General features: G+C 41.5%; 1 protein-coding gene across 1 annotated transcript; it reads left to right on the forward strand.

Moving 5' to 3' along the window:
- The first annotated feature begins 12,382 nt into the window (after nucleotides 1-12,382).
- On the forward strand, nucleotides 12,383-17,731 carry ckmb (creatine kinase, muscle b). Its single transcript, XM_034115897.1, has 9 exons — nucleotides 12,383-12,521; nucleotides 13,990-14,102; nucleotides 14,268-14,364; nucleotides 14,754-14,908; nucleotides 15,219-15,351; nucleotides 15,468-15,639; nucleotides 16,098-16,221; nucleotides 16,486-16,675; nucleotides 17,225-17,731. Exons 2-9 carry the CDS (start codon nucleotides 14,010-14,012, stop codon nucleotides 17,401-17,403), a joined length of 1,143 nt encoding a protein of 380 aa, XP_033971788.1. The 5' UTR covers nucleotides 12,383-12,521; nucleotides 13,990-14,009; the 3' UTR covers nucleotides 17,404-17,731.
- Nucleotides 17,732-17,830: the final 99 nt, after the last annotated feature.

Consider the following 17,830-nt stretch of genomic DNA (forward strand, 5'->3'; position numbering starts at 1 on the left):
CATGTAGGCTACATGTTTATCAACCAATCATCATTTTAAAATACAGATGTGTTCAGTTTAAAAACATATAACTGAATATTATATATTATCTAAACATATTTCTGATGCACTTTGTTCCTTTATATTATAGTGATGCACCCATGTCACAGATTAGCTGGTCTGTTCAGCCAGATTAGCTGGGTGCTCCATGACCATGTGTGACCGAGAGGTCACAGGGTGGGGGCAGCAATAATCTTATTCATTTCACATTAGCCGGCCAGTGGAGGGACCAGGATTTAGGAAACAATCAATTCAAGTTACATTTAGAGTTCATTACAGCAGCATTTAGTGGGAGTCAGTGGGCCGTGGCTCAGCACAGCAGCCTAATATACAGTGAGTACAGATAAATAGGATCTGAAGAACAAACACCGTGAGTGTTTGAGTGTACGGGGATCACAGTGTCGAGATAAGTTCTGTTACTTGAGAGCTGATCATGAGACAATGGTTCCCTCGGCACAAAGATGTCAAAGTAAATGTAAAAACTGCACCTGAACATCAGTCGGTTGTTGGCTGTGTGAATTCTGCTTCACAGATCCAAACTCACACTCCACTGTTGGACCAGTTATAATATACAGCTCACTATACAAAATACTCCTGGAAACCATCAAGACGGCATTTGTCCTTTGCTTGAGTAAAATCATTTTATAATAATAATGTATTAACTATTACTATTAATTATTAATCATTATTATTATATATATTATTATTTATTAATTATTATTATTTATTTATGCTACTTTATCCTTTCCATTACATTTTAGCGATACATATTCTCCTTTTTTACTGCACTACAATAATATTGTCTCACAGCTGGAGTTGTTTTTCAGAATACAATTCTACATATAAAAACATATTAAAATAATATGTATTTTTATATGTTTAAAAACCCAGAAAAATATGAAGTAGTTAAAGCTCCACTGCTACAATATAATGATGCACGTATTTAATAATATGACAGGGGGCCATTCTGCTGCAGATACATACATTTAATACTTTAGTACATTAAGCTGTACATTTGCAAGACTTTCATGTGTAGTGGGGTGTTTCTTTTAGGAGGGCATCATTATATCCCTTCATTAAATAATACAAATATTTCCCCCAATACTTGGTTTGGTTGGCAGATATTTAATATTAGGAGAATGTGGTCAGTGTTAGAACAACAAAATAACTAGAACAAAATATCCCTGTGACTTTTACACAAGAGATTTGAGAGGTAGGCCCCTGGCCCAGAAACCCCTGGCCTGCGCCTTTTAAGCACGATCAGCTGTTCATCCTTGCTTTGACTCCTTTTCTTTTGAGTTTCTATAGATGGCGCTCTTTCCTTTATCCATTCAATCATAGGGCTAATTTGCTGTTCATGCTAATGACCATCAGATTATACCTACACTAAACCTTCCATACCTTCAAAAGCATATTCACAAAAACTCTTCTAAATTATCTACTAAATACTAAACACAAATTCACAGAGAGAGATACAGCCCAAACAGGAACTATTAAGAGAGTGTGTGTGTGTGTGTGTGTGTGTGTGTGTGTGTGTGTGTGTGTGTGTGTGTGTGTGTGTGTGTGTGTGTGTGTGTGTGTGTGTGTGTGTGTGACAGTTATATGAGCGGGTTGATGGACAGCTCAGCTGTCAGGTAGCAGAGGAGCTCCAGCAACTGACTGTGGGAGAGCAGGCCATCCATATTAGGTCAACGGTCCCCGGGGAAACTCCTTTCTACACCACCCTCCAATACCTGCTGCTCACCACATATTCACGGGTAAATAGATCAGGGTCAGACGGTCAACTTCTCTCTGCAACATCTGACAAACTGCAGGGAAGAGATTTCTAGATACTAAAACAACCTTTTTTTGGTCTGAAGGTCTCGAGTGTCAATGACAAACCGTACACATTGTATTTCCTGTCAGCACCTACAGGAAACAAATGTTCAGTCTTGCAAAAAAAATTAATGATGGGTGTTATTCAAACTGTCATTTCATTTCATTTCAAACCTTTATTTATTCAGGTTGTATCCCATTGAGATCATTGACCTCTTTTTCAAGGGAGACCTGCTCAAGTAGGTTCCACATGAAACATTAAAAACATAAACAGAACAACAAAAGGACATCATACAGTAGCATTACAGGGATTACAATTTACATACTATCCACATGCACAGGTACCAACAGCTTCCGATTCAGTAGCATCCAACCGAGCTTTAAAAACATTGAGTGGCACCAGATTGCTCAGTTTCCATTTTAATTGCAGACTATTCCAGGACAGTGGAGCTGCGCATCTAAATGCTATTTTCCCTAAGACAGTCCTAGCAGTTGGCACATTTAATAAAACCACAGCATGCGATCTCAGGCAGTAGCCCCTTACAATTCGCCGTGAGATCAGGGAGCAGATGTAGGATGGAAGTTTCCCTAACATGGCTTTATATATAAAAATGTACCAGTGACTGAGCCTCCGTACAGTTAGTGAAGGCAAACCAGCCCTTGCATACAGGGTACAGTGATGAGTTAATGCTTTACAGTTTGTCACAAATCTCAGTGCACTGTGATACGCAGCATCTAACTGTAAACTGTTTCATACATTTGTCATAACACACTGGAAGATTGCTGGATGAAACAAACTGCTCGATAGAAAGAAGGACAATCTTAGTCAATACATCCTAATGATATGCAGGTCAGGTCTCCCTTGAAAAAGAGATCTATGATCTCAATGGGACCAATCTGGTAAATAAAGGTTTGATATGCAGCTGGGGCAGTGGATGGTGCTTAGGGAAGAGAAAAGAGGGAAAGTGAGTTTTTAGATGAGTAAATCCTTTCTACACATTCACTTTGAAGTTCCTCAGTCAACAGTGCTCAACCAACCATGTGAGATAAAAGTTGTGTTCAAAAAACACAGTACTCATATGCATCAGTATATTAAAACACAAGTATTCATCGTATGTGATAGAAAATGAGAGGAGGTTCGTTATAAGCTGTCTGCTATGATTAGTTTCTGTATACCTGTGCAAAAGGGGGACGGTTCTGACTGCTTACCACCGCTGCTGTTGGGCTCCAGTGTTGTGGTTGATGCAGGAAGAAGGGTAAGGTGCTGGCAGCAGGGGTTACTAGGTCCTACAGGAACACACACAACCCCAGGATAACATTAGAGTCCTGATCAGCACTACAACTGGGAATCATGTATTTGATGAGGGGAAAGGGTGATGCATAAATATTCCAAAACAAACATACTTTTAAGGGTTAGATATGATTCAAAACTGTATTAGTGTCATCTACATGAAAAATGATTTATGAAGAATGAAAGATCAAGTGATAAGGGAAATGCCTTGGGTGTTTTATTTAGCTATTGTATTATCTGTTCTGTACAGTTGACATTACTGAGATAATATAAGTTTTGAAGTCTGTCTACACTGAAGGCTGGAGGGAAACCAAGCTGCGTTAATGTTTTATCTCCTGAGTGAAAAGCTAAGCCTTGTTAAATTAGTTCAGCCTTCTAAATCTCTTCATAAACCTCGCTGACCTTTATAATAACTGCTAAGTCTTTGTTCTTAGGGGCAGTATTATTGAATCGTTAACTCTAGACTTCAATGTACACTAATATTTTATTCCCTTTTTTTCATTTTATTTTCTTCAATAATAAATGTATACAGTTATAACAATGCTTTTTAACGTGGGAACAATCATTTGTAATGTGTGGTCACTGACAGTTTTTTCTGTGATTCACAATATTGTGTGAGCTAAAGGTAACCTTTTCCAATGGCTATTGTCTTCCACACACACACACACACACACACACACACACACACACACACACACACACACACACACACACACACACACACACACACACACACACACACACACACACACACACACACACACACACACACACACACACACACACACACACAACCATTTACACAAACATATACAACACACTACAGAAGAGGGAAACCCAGAAAACATAACAGGGCCTCTTATTTATGATTAATCATGCTCATGCAATACATATCAGATTCTAAACAGCAGGGTTGCAGAAGGATGATCACAACTTGGAATTTGTTTATTTAATTCAGATGTATTTCCTTTATCCATTCAGTCATAGGGCTAGTTTGTTGTTCATGCTAATGACCATCAGATTATACCAAAAATAAACCTTCCATACCTTCAAACACATTTTCATGGTCTGAGGAACAGGGTACACCACGTGTGTGTGTGTGTGTGTGTGTGTGTGTGTGTGTGTGTGTGTGTGTGTGTGTATGTGTGTGTGTGTGTGTGTGTGTGTGTGTGTGTGTGTGTGTGTGTGTGTATGTGTGTGTGTGTGTGTGTGTGTGATAGATATGTTGAAGTGCAAATATATATACTACACATGTAGACAAGATGTGCATTACTCAAATAGGACACAGGTGTGCATTGGGCACATAACTGCATATGCACGTAACCACACGTGATCACAAATGCACAAACGCACACACACACACACACACACACACACACACACACACACACACACACACACACACACACAGACAGACAGACAGACAGACAGACAGACAGACAGACAGACAGACACACACACACACACACACACACACACACACACACACACACACACACACACACACACACACACACACACACACACACACACACACACACACACAGAGACACAGAGAGAGAGAGAGAGGAGAGCTGCAGGTTTAAAATGTCACACCTTCCCCCATTGATGTAAAATTAGAAGCTAAAGACCATCTTGGCCAGGGGCGTAAAGTAGCTGGTTAAAATATGTGTGTGTGGGGGCTCCGACCCCTTGGCCCTCCTTGCTCATTTTCACCTACATTAACGCAGCGTCCACACGGCGGCGTGCTTTGAAGCTTGCCAGTGGGCATGTCTGAAACTCGACCAACAACCAATCACATGAATCTCCCGCCCCGGACACACAAGCACGGTTTGATTGGCTAGAGCTTGTACTGGCATATGATTTGATTGACTGACGCTTCCGTCGAAGCTTCAAAAGTTGAACATTGCTCAACTTTTGAAGCGAGAAACTCGAGCAAAGCGAAGCAACGGAACCACAATGCAGTTTGGCAAAGCGTGACGTCACCCCATTCAAAGTGAATGGGCAGAAGCGTTGAAGCTTCAACGCACGCCGCCGTGTGGACGGGCCGTAACTGTTAAGCCCGAGAGCCCCCGGTAGAGGGGGCTGCAGGTTTCTTTTCACGAAAATGTGTCTCAGGGCTTCTTAATATTTAAAAACCTATGAATGTGTCATACCAGATTAACGGGAAGAAACTCAGCTAACTGACAATACAAACCATTTTTACCAAAACAAAACACAAGTCTCATAAGAAGCGTTTAAATGACCCCTGAGCGAAAAAATGCTAACGCACTTTGCACAGAACTCAAGGTAAAAATACCCTTATTACTTATCGTAACTGCACATACAAGATATCAGATTAAAGCTGAGATTCCACAGATTATATACGTATTAATATCATCACTGAGCGATCAGAATTCGCGACAGGGGAAGCAAACACAGACATCCTAACACGTAGCATTACAGAGCAAACACGGGAGATCGTCTCACCTTAGCTGTTATTCTGATCAAAAGTCGTGTTCAATGGCATTAAAATGATAAAAACGCTGCTGAAGGTTAATCCATAGGTTTATTCAATGTGTCTGTTACTTTGAAAAAATTATTGATATAATCCATAATTCCGTTTTTATGTAAAAATCGGAGATTTAATATTAGCTGCTAATGGTAGCCACCAGAGTGTATCGCAGCTTCCGGTTCCGGGGCATTCTGACTGCGCAGCACTCATTCACCAATGGGTAATGTTTAGATGGATTTTAGGAACTTCCCCTCGATTCTATTGGCTCTAACGGTTAAAAAGAGATGTCAATCATCAAAATCGAACGAGGGGGGCCAGAGATATGGAAAATGCACCCAAATGACCCCAGAAGAGTTTTTTTTTTCTTTCTAAATCTCTCTAAAAAGGTTAAACTTCACTTGTTTTGCATCAATCTTGATACAGGGTACTTATTATATGTTATAGTTTGGATTCCTAAAGCTTTTAGTCTACTATCCCATCATTCAAGGGTAGTTTTCACTATAAGTAATCTTTTTTTTTGGACGGACACTATAATTTACATTTTTTTACTATGTTCAATCTGAATTTACTTTAAAATAAAAACATCTCTCACAGATGTAACCTTGCTTTGAGAAAAAAGATTATTAATTTGCCCCTTTTAGAAGGGAAGATATGGTCATTTGTTCTGGGAATGTCATTTTCGAGCCTGAGACCTGAAAAACAGGCTCAGGGCTAAACAGGTTAAGACTCAACTACACATCACTTGTATTTTGCACAGAGGGTGACCAAATCTGTCAACGTACTCAAAACAGCTTCTGAGGTAGTTTCAGTTAGGGGTCTCCAGGAGCACATTTATTCATGATGACATGCCGATAAAGCAAAATCTGACCTGATTCATGTGACCTATGATTCGAGTCAATGGTTCCCAATCGTTTTAGTCTGATGTACCCCCCCCCTACCCCCCCCCCCCCCCCCCCCCCCCCCACCCTGTCATACAAACTCTAAACGTTTATATTGTTGGTTCCCACCGCTTGCATTGTTTTCAGCTTGTTCAGAGGTTTTTTTCAGTGTGTGTGTGTGTGTGTGTGTGTGTGTGTGTGTGTGTGTGTGTGTGTGTGTTGACTGACAGATGTCTGGCCTCTCCTTATCCATTCTGCTGCTTTATTGAAGAAATATAGGTTCCTTCAGTCTGATCACATAAAGGTGGATGAACAGATGAATGGAGGGAGGAAAGGAGGGGGGCCAGACAGCTGAGTCCATGCAATTCAATCGGTTGAACTGGTATCTGGGATGGGAGGACCTGGTGAGGAGGCACTAAAGATAGAATCCACGCTCCCCCCCTGTCAAACCCCCCCCCACTCCAGAAGTTACCCATGTAGCTCATGTTTCAGCACTGCTGTCACCTTCACAACATTCACACAAAAATCACTGCAACACATTTGTTGGTCAGTGCAGATGGCTGACAGTCCATAGTGTGATTCACTCAGGCATTTCAGCATCCATACTCAAAACTCCACCACTTGAAACTCTGAACCCTTTGATGATCTGCCATGTTTCTCATATGACTGGTTCTATATATCTACTAATACATCTGTGTTGTGTGCCCATTGTCCATTGCTTAAGATAACATTTTACTTATCGTATAGACGCTTAATGAATTGACATCAGTTGAGGCAATGTAAACAGCTTCCCCTGGAGACAATACTTACTTTTACTACATAACACATTTGCTAAATGCTGATTCCTATAGTAAAACACACAATAATTAAACATTTTAATCTCCTTTTATTTATTCACTGTTGTTTTCAACCAAACACAATGTATTACATGTTGTTGGTTGAAACAACATCCTGCTTTTTATTTAGCCCCACTCATTCCTTCACATCTCACCGTGTGTAAGACTTAACATGCACACGTTAACAGAGTCGTCTTACATGCCTGGGTCTATTTGTGGTGCTTTTCACACAGTAAACATGGTTTCTTTTCCTGGTCTGGCTTAGGACGTTACGTTTGAATGACTCAAGTCCAGTTCAAACCATAGGAATCCAGAGAAGGCTGCCTCCTGAGAGAAGTGATTCTTTTATAAGGCAATCACTCCCCTATGAGGTGAGGAAGTGATGTCTTGATATGTGGTGTAAAGACGTCATCAGCATCAATTTAAAGAACTTGTGTCAAGGGGACTTGATAAACACCAACAAAAAGCACACTACAACATATTCATAACACACATACATCCACACCCAGTGTGTTTAACTCCCTTTCCTTTCAAAACAGGAAGTGAAAGGACAAATGAGGGACCTATAAGATGCTGTATAATGTACATAGAAACATTATACAGCCGTCAGTGACCAAGTCTTCCTGTTGTTCCTGGCAACACCCATGTGTGAATGTGTGAATGCATGTAGCCTTCAACTGCTCCCTGAAGGCTTTGCTGCGAAAAAGAATCTGCCACCAGACTGCAGGCCAGCTCTCAGAAGCTCAGTAAAATAGTGTGGAAATATATATTAACATTTGATCTGGAATCAGGTTGCAGAACTACAAACCTGCACTTAACCACTGATGAACAACTTGGAAAATGGGATGCTAAAAGCTAGCAGCAGTTTACAATTAGATAAAGGTTATTTTGAATGCTACAATACTACTAAATACATACATACAAGGTTGTTGCAATGAATTTTTGAATGCAATTTTGAAAGCACTGAGAGTATGAAACCGTTCGATTATTTTCACACTGCTTGTGCGATTCAGATGGAAACATTATAAAAGATTCACAGTGTTCCCAGTTGCATAACTGTCCTTGTTGCCTGTTTCCCGGGGCAGCTGCAGGGCTCTGGGGGGTGGGGTGGGGGTTGTATGGGTGTGGGGATTGCTGAAGGATACAATGACAGTCTAAACTGGGATACTGGATCTGTGCCGCGGTGGCAAACGAACGACAGAACTAACTGGTCTGAATGAGCAGTTCGACACACACAGCACATATCACAGTCAGCATGACCTTTGAGGTTTATGGGGGGGTTTGGTCAAAGATGTAGTTGGGGAGCCTCGTTGTTCTATATGAAAATGCACTCATTTAGGATGCTGCAGGTGGTGATGGTAGTTCACAGCGTCGACTCTAGTGTCACACAAAAATGTACCAATATTTTAGAGATGAAGCTTATATCTGCATACATCATGATGCATCTTTGGTGAATGTAAGTGATAAATAATCACAAGGTTATGTGCTGTGGTTGCATGAATAATGTTGGTCCTGCATTGACGTGAAGTGTCCAACTCGTAAAGGAGCAGACTTGTGGTTTTGATTGTGTTTAGAGTGGGTGAGTAACATGGCGTGACATTGAAAACAATTTGGAATGTCATGTGTGTTTGTGTGCAGGTCACAGCTGACACTGTGGCCTGGGTGTAGAAACTTGGAGTGGCCATTTGCTATACAGTACATGTACATTCGGGATGTTATTTTTCGTCAATGACTTATGCCATGTTGCACATTATCCCGATTATTGCACTGCCACATATTGACTTTTTGGTTTTACGTTGTACCAAAGGCTGATCCAGGTTTTCTACACTGTCCAAGTCTGTTTAAATGTTCTTTTCCATGAACCAGTCTTTAAACACTGCCTGAGCCCATACTGTGTTCCTGTGAATGTTTACCTCCTGTCTCTCTGCTATCGCTCCTCAGAGGTCGCTCCTTGCTCCTCGATCCTCGCTCCTGCATGCACAAATAAGCGCCATGGAACGCTCCTTAAGATGGCACCCGAACAACATCCGCTTCGAACTAGGAGTGAGGAAATGACAAATAAGCAACTTGGCATGGACACTTCTTCTTCTGTTTCCTTTAATGTTTACTTCCTGTCTGTCTTCTTTTGTTGATTTATCTGACATCCAGCATCTTGTAACCGCTCTCCTTCTCTTGTTCTCTTTTTCTTTTCATTTCTTTTCTTTTCTGGGAACAGTAAAGGTTGGTTTACCCATCATAAATCCAAGTTTTGTGCTCTCCACAAATATTGATGTGAATGTTTAATAAGTATTCTATGGTGTTTTCCGATGGATGAAAACTAAAGTAAGTTGTCTACTACTTCTACTGACATAAAAACGTCTTTCTGCAGATTGATATGACTGCACATAGTCCCTTCTCCCTTCTAAGCATCCATGTTCAGATAAGCTCCATGTTATCCTCAGCAGCGGTGTGATGGAGAGTATTACCAACCTCTGAAAGGTCCAAATTGACCAATCAAAAACAAGTATTCAACTAAGGCGTGTAATAAATGAAATATCATCAGCATAGCATGTAGCCCGATATTCTGATGATAGATTAGATAAAAAGTACCATCAGGCATAGAACAGAGCTCTGTGGTGCACCAAACAAAGTACTAACTATTTGAAATAATCACCTGGGGATCATTGAAGGTGGAGTCATCAATTCTGAAAAATATATAAACTGATATTTGAAGGACACCAAAACTAATCCCACTCTCCAGATTTGCCATGCCTTTGTCTCCTATGCACAAAAAAAAATGCCGTCCTTTTCAAGGAGTGTTGTTGTCTCAGTCCGAGCTTCTTTGTTTCCCTTTCAAAGAACCGGGGCTGTATGACGTACGTTCCTTTGTTTTATTTTACCGCGCGCACACACAGAACGTACAACTAGCAAACTTTGAGGATACATTTTCTGAATTTGACTAAAAGTGTATTTGATCAAAATGGCAGACTCTGACTTGAAGCAGGTGCCCTCCAACTTTTGATGCCCTTTAGCCTGGATGTTCTGCTGGCCTTTTTTTCAAGACACTTTGTCACAAACCAACGCCCTTTTTCTCTACACACGCAACTATACTCAAACTCTGTATTTATGTGCTTTCTGAAGAGCAACTGTGACGCTCAGTGGGAGGCTGCAGCACTGGCACCACCATCTTACTAATAGCTCAGAGCTGAGGGAGACCCAGGTGATGCAACAGAGCAGACAGCAAACAGCTGGGGACCTGAGACAGCAGCCACCTGTCACTCAGAGTGGCCACACCCTGTTAATCATTCATAAATGTAAGGCTTACTATAATTAAAATGGCTGAGTTATATTAAATTGTCCAACAGTATTTAGCAGCAGGCTGTAGACATGTTTATTTCTGCTGTAAAGTGTTGCACTGTCATTCTGGGGAGAGATTTTGTGTGCAGCCACAAACTTTACAGATGTGTAGTTAAGATCAAAATGCAGGCACAATCCCGAAATGGGCGTGTCCCGGGCTAGGGGGCCAGAAGTAGGGGCTTGAAAGTGGGGTCATTGGCCCTAAACTTTACAGGCCTGGCCCGTTTTAGCATTGCAGCTGGTGTGGTCCAACGGCAAGATGGTCTCTAGTTATTTAAAACAAATAATAATTTAGGTGTGGGGTGGGTTGAGATAGTAATAGATGATTACAAATTAAAGGTCACATGATTTTTGGACTCTGTTGCTTAAAGCCAGAGAGTTTTAAGGGAAGCTATCATGAAAACTGTATGATTAACCTCTGACCTCTTGTACTGTTGTGTTTGAGGGAAACCTGAATCTGATGTGAGGCTGCTATCTGCGTCACAGAGAGTCTCAGCTCCACCCCACAATTTATACTTACTGTCACATGATGTGGGTGTGATTTAATATCTGTCTGTGGCTGGATTACTGACATATATCACATTACCAGTGGGGAGAGGGGGGGTAATGATGCTGGCAATTGTACAGTAAAGACCTGAACTCAAAGTCTGACAAAGAGAGCCAGATCTAGTAAAACCTGCAGTGAGCCCAGACTAAGACATATACAGTATATTGGATAAAAAGCGATCCCAACCTCAAACTTGTCAGGCAGGATATTTATTATGACATATGAATACACAAGACACACATACACATGACATGATGAGAAAGCTGTGCACTTACAAATAATGACACATTTAGATACAGACATATAAAAACACTCTGGAATCAACATTTGCCGTCCTGGCTTGCCACATGTCTTCTGTTTGGACAGCCGGTTACCATGCATTACTTACTAACATTCCAAACAGTGAGCTGTAACACACACCTTAAACTCGCATGACACTTAAACTTGTAACAAATTGGCAAGTTAGAGGGGTCAATGAAATCCAACCAGTAATGAATATTGTAATGATGTTATCTAAGACAAGTGTTTTTTTCCCTCCTTAATCTGATGACAGATACAACTCCAGTTACTCTGCTCATCCACCCATAGGGGACACTTTCAGTGCAGTACACTGTGCATGCATGCCTACAATAGGTACATCACAGCCACCTGCTGCTCTTTAACTGTCCAGCTGCAAGCAAACCTCCCTACACAGCAAAGATTCCAAATTAACATTTTTAAAATGCGTCTTCTCTTTAATGTAATTGTATTATACTGTAAATACTGGACATTTGACATAATGATTGGTATATTCATTCAATGACAATGACATTCATACTCTGGATCCTATGTTGCCATTGTGCAAAGGGTGTGAGCCTTATTTACAGTCACTCTCATTTAAATCAGTCTGCAAGGTTAGTACACTGGCTAATCCATGCACTGCAGATATGTGTGAATACAAACCCACAGTGCATATGTTTGATAGAGTGTATGGGCTGCTGTCCACCTCTTCTGTCCTGCAGACAGCAGCTCTGAGCAGGCAGGAGTTGAAAGGTTGGTTTGCAGCTGTTTCTTGCTTCTCGTCTCGAGTGTTGTGTGAAGTTCTCTTGCCTTTTAGAAACTCACCCGGGCATAGAAGCCCCCCTGTAACCAATCATATGAAGGGACCCCGAGTGTAGTGAGCCAATAGCAACAGAGGTCCAGGTATAAATACTAAAGCCCATCATGTTGAAGAGTTGGGCATCCCTACAATTGGTGAACAGGATCTGATCCCGGGACTGTTACTTCTTTCTTTTCTCCTAAGCAGGTAAACAAGCTTTTTGATCAATCCAATGGAAAGATTGTGGTGGTATTTATATATAAAGAATGAACAGAAACCTCTCCCTGAGCAAACCTCCCGTTATCAAAATCATAGAGGAACATTTTTTGACCAGATATGTGTCAATCAGATTCCTCCATTGATGAACCCTGGAGCCATAGAAGCATTTTTCTATGATCACATTTCTGTGTGGGATTCCTGTTAAGCTTTGCATATTTTTTCCTGAACTGGAAACTAATAATTATGACTCTGATCGTTCTTCTATCGCTGCACACTGTAGTGAAACTTCTCTTTGAAAGACTTGATGCTTTTTATCTACAGCACTATACTGCAGTTTAAAGGCTAGTTTAGTATACAACAATCAAGGGTCACTGAAACAGTTGTGACTGTCTGCTGTTGCTAATGCTGGCAGGGCAGACCTGAGGTGTGTCTTTGAATAGTTTAGGAGCGCTTGATTTAGCCATGGAACATGTGCAGCCATCTGTGAGGCCTGCAACACTTTGACCTTTGAGCGCACCAGGTGTCATCAATCAACTGCACCTCAACTGACGGATTCTCACCTCGGCCAGAGAGATCAGATATTCTGACTGATTCTGCAGCTGCAGCTCTGTTGATTGCAACTCCAAAATGATAACTTTTTTCCAAGTAATTTGTGTTAACTTCCAGTTCTACTCACTCAAATTAGTTCCACTTTGTGTTAATCATTTTTGTGTGATTTCTTTGGGGTGGAAATTATTTATTTTAGAGGCATTTCAAGTTCAATCAAAATGGAGGACAAATTACAATTACTGTACCAAACCATGTCTCAAAAAAAATGGGAGAAGGCTATATAGTTTAGAGTAACCATTTGTAAGCATTGAGTGTTTGAGCTATTTTTGGTCTTTAAAAAGTCGATTTATTTAGAACCAATGGATTTTATCTTCCACTTTATCTTCCATGTATTGCAGCGTAGGTCGACCACTAAGTTTGCATTATTCTAAGGCTGAACAGTGAGACAGAAGAGAAAATCCTTCATCATCATGTGCATGGCAAGAGGGGGCACGGCGTCACTATTTATAATCACAGCTGTGAGGGAGAGACAGGTGGTGAGACAGTCTGAGGGGAGGGCTGCAGGAAGAAAAGCATGTAGACAGAACAGCTGACAGGGGGGGCAGAGGGAGAGCGTGACAGTGAAGTAGAGACAGAAGGACAGAATGAAAAGGTGTCTCCTCCTCACAAGAAGATTCATAGACAAGGCACTTGAAAGACTTGGAGAAATACCAGAGAATAAATATGGTATTCACTATTATAGTCAAACAATGAAACCTGCCTTTTGAAGGGCTGTTTCTATAGTAGTCTTCTGTTTCTACACAATAAGGGAACAAAGTGCCTATAAATGCAGTCAGGACAAATTGTAACGAACAGCACAATTCTGGAATATAACAGGTCCGCTTCTCTTTTTCGTGTCTCTTCTCAGGTGGAGCAAGAATCGCAACCATGGCGAAGAATTGTCATAACGACTACAAGATGAAGTTCTCAGGGGACGAGGAGTTCCCCGACCTGTCCCTGCACAACAACCATATGGCTAAGGTACAACATCTACTCTGATATTGCTGCTCAATGGACACTCACCCGCAATACACCAACCAGTGTCTTTATTGTTATCATTGTGCTGAGATACTTCATAGAACACAGCATGTACTAAAAGACATCATGTGACTGTATAAACACTGACCGGCGTGTCATCTGCTGTAGGTGCTGACCAAGGAGATCTATGCCAAGCTGAGGGGAAAGTCTACCCCCAGCGGCTTCACCGTGGATGATGTCATCCAGACTGGTGTTGACAACCCTGGTAAGAAGGAGCATCGACATTCAGCAATCAGGATCGACATTAACACATGCCAGAATGTTTTTGTTTTCACAGACATAAATGAAGTGAATTAACAACTATATGCAGGGTGAATATGTACTGATTATGGATTGTTGCTGAAGCCCACCATGCTAGCATTGATCACTACCTCTGAGGTGACACAGGACTTTTGTTCAATCTTTAGGGTTCGGGGCTAAAGTTCTGGCATGTTTTTTAGTAAGGTCTTTTGGTATCCAAGAATTTGTTAGCAAATGGGGTAGAGGGGTGAGAGGATCTAACAATATTCCTACAAAGTTATACATATTGAAAGTTGAACTAGCTAACTAGCTAGCATTGTTACCAACTCCCTTGTCCTCCCTCTTGTTCAAAAGGTCACCCCTTCATCATGACTGTTGGTTGCGTTGCTGGTGACGAGGAGTCCTATGAAGCCTTCAAGGAGCTGCTGGACCCCATCATCTCTGACCGTCATGGTGGATACAAGCCCACCGACAAGCATGCGACCGACCTGAACTTCGAGAACCTGAAGGTGAGCTGCATGACCTGCATGATGGTATTGTTAGAGATATATTTGTATCAAATCAGAAGGAAGGAGACATACCTATTGACCAGCTTCCACACCAAATGAATGACTCTTAGTTCGTTGATTGTAAAACCAATTGCTGGTTACTTCTATGGCCGCACCAAGGCATGATTGAGTTGAATAACTCCAGACACTGTTCATTGGCCAACATAATAAGTACATTTACTCATAAAACATTCATAAGGTCCAGTTCCTCACACAAGTGCAAGTCAATCAAAATAATGTATCTATTGTGTTTGTCTGTCCTTTCTCTAAGGGAGGTGACGACCTGGACCCCAACTACGTGCTGTCCAGCCGCGTGCGTACCGGCCGCAGCATCAAGGGATTCACCCTGCCCCCTCACAACAGCCGTGGCGAGCGCAGAGGCATTGAGAAGCTGTCCATTGAGGGTGAATGTCAACCTAATGACAATAATCTATCAATCTTACACAAATGTTTGTAGAAGGCAAGATGTATTTGTCAGAGGCTGACTCCTTTTCCTGTGTGCCTTCCTTGGTTCTTTCAGCTCTGGCCAGTCTGGATGGTGAGTTCAAGGGAAAGTACTACCCCCTAAGCGGCATGACCGACGCCGAGCAGGACCTGCTGATCAACGATCACTTCTTGTTTGACAAGCCCGTGTCTCCCCTGCTGACCTGCGCCGGAATGGCCCGTGACTGGCCCGACGGCAGAGGCATCTGGTGAGAGACACTCAGACACATAATGGAAATGAAATAGAAAAACGTATAACAAATTCAACTTTATTCCCAGATAAACAGGTTAAACTATGTAAACTCATAAATACAAACTCTAAACAAACCCCATTCTGGAGCTCCCATCTGCCATTCCCAAGCCAACCTTTAAAACTAACACCATCTGTCTCTTTTGTCTCACCACCCTAAACCCCAAAATCCTGATTATTCCGGCTTTTAAACATCTGTTAAAGTGTGTCATGAATAATTAAGCACAGTATGTAAAGCTGCAGCACAACTGCCCTTTAAAGTTGATGTCCTTTAAATCCACCACTGTGTAGCTCAGATTATCCAGATTACAGGACAAATGTTAGAAATGTCCATCAAGATTCTGCGAGGCACTTTGGTAAACCTTTCACCATCATTGTCCTACGGAAATTAAAACTGAGCTGGATTTCTTCCTCCAGGCACAACGACAACAAGACCTTCCTGGTCTGGGTGAACGAGGAGGATCATCTGCGTGTCATCTCCATGCAGCAGGGCGGCAACATGAAGGAGGTCTTCAGACGCTTCTGCGTTGGTCTGCAGAACGTAATGCACAAAACATCACAGATTTTTGTATTTAAATAAAGTCAAGCAGACAATTAAATATGCACAATTAAACTTGGAGCAAGAGTTAAAGCCATTTAAAATGATGTGCATCGTATATTTTAAACATTTTCATAAAGACCTTACATTGCTGTTTTTCTTTCTTCATTATTAATAGATAGGACTGTTTAGCATTCAGCTACATCAGACTGGTTGTATTTCAAACATGATGCATTATTAATGCCCTTTATCCTCTACACTGGTCAGATTGAGGGGATCTTCAAGAAGCACAACCATGGCTTCATGTGGAACGAGCATCTGGGCTACATCCTGACCTGCCCCTCCAACCTGGGAACCGGCCTGCGCGGTGGAGTGCACGTCAAGTTGCCCAAGCTCAGCACACACGCCAAGTTCGAGGAGATCCTGACCAGACTGCGTCTGCAGAAGCGTGGAACAGGTACCAACAAAATGAAATTGAAATGGTTCAGTCTCAGAGTTTACAAGCTAATATTTTCAGAGAGGCTGCAGGCTTAAATTTAACACAGTTGGATGAGAAAGATAAAGCTATCAGCAAAAGTAGCATTTTTTTATGAACAAAAAGTTATAGAAATGAAAAAACATGGATTAAAATAAGATTTTTCATTCATTATGTAATCTTTACAAATTGCTATTGAAAAGGCTGCCATAGTTTGTTTTAGGATTAGAAACCTTATAGGCTTCCTGAAATGCATTATTCTGTAAGATTTGCTCTTTGTGTTTCGGTTAATAGCGATGTTATCTTCCCGCTCGCTTACCTAATGGATCGTATGCGCCTACATATTCAGAGATAAATCTTCAGGGTGTAGCCAAAGCTCAAGGAATCTGACGATTGAATTAATGAGAAATGTTGGTTGAACATACATTAAAGAAACCTTCTTACAAAGTTTCAACAAGTCTCAGGGGCTGGAGAGGGTATGTTTCCATGTGTTGGACAGAGGCCTCATTCCTCTTCCTTCTTCTCCCGCAGGTGGTGTGGACACAGCCTCCGTGGGTGGTGTGTTCGACATCTCCAACGCTGACCGTCTGGGCTCCTCCGAGGTGGCCCAGGTGCAGATGGTGGTTGATGGTGTCAAGCTGATGGTTGAGATGGAGAAGAAGCTGGAGAAGGGAGAGGCTATCGATGGCATGATCCCCGCCCAGAAGTAAAGCGGAACAGACAACCAATTACTCACTGACTGTCTGTGGAATTTGTTTTACTTTGTAAAACGGGTAGCCTCGTTGTAAAGTTATCTTACTGGTTTCGGCCAACTGGCTACTTTCTGCCTACTTCTTTTCCATCTGCTACTTCCTTTCTTACTTCTGATAACCCACTCCCAACTTCCTGTCACTTTAACCTCTCCACATCTTCTCTGTAACATCCTGGGATCAATCCATGTATAGTCTGGTCATGGCTATGTGTGCGTACCTAAAACTAATTTTTTTTGGTTGTGAATTATAACTGGATGATTAAACTATGCCCCATGTAACAATCAAACTTTCTCTCTCATGTTTTATTGTATTTGAAACATACATGAATATCTTGCAACTACTCCAAACTGACTGACGGTGATATGTACATACATGTAAGATTAGC

This window comes from Trematomus bernacchii, unplaced genomic scaffold, assembly GCF_902827165.1.
Source record: "Trematomus bernacchii unplaced genomic scaffold, fTreBer1.1, whole genome shotgun sequence".
NCBI lineage: Eukaryota > Metazoa > Chordata > Actinopteri > Perciformes > Nototheniidae > Trematomus > Trematomus bernacchii.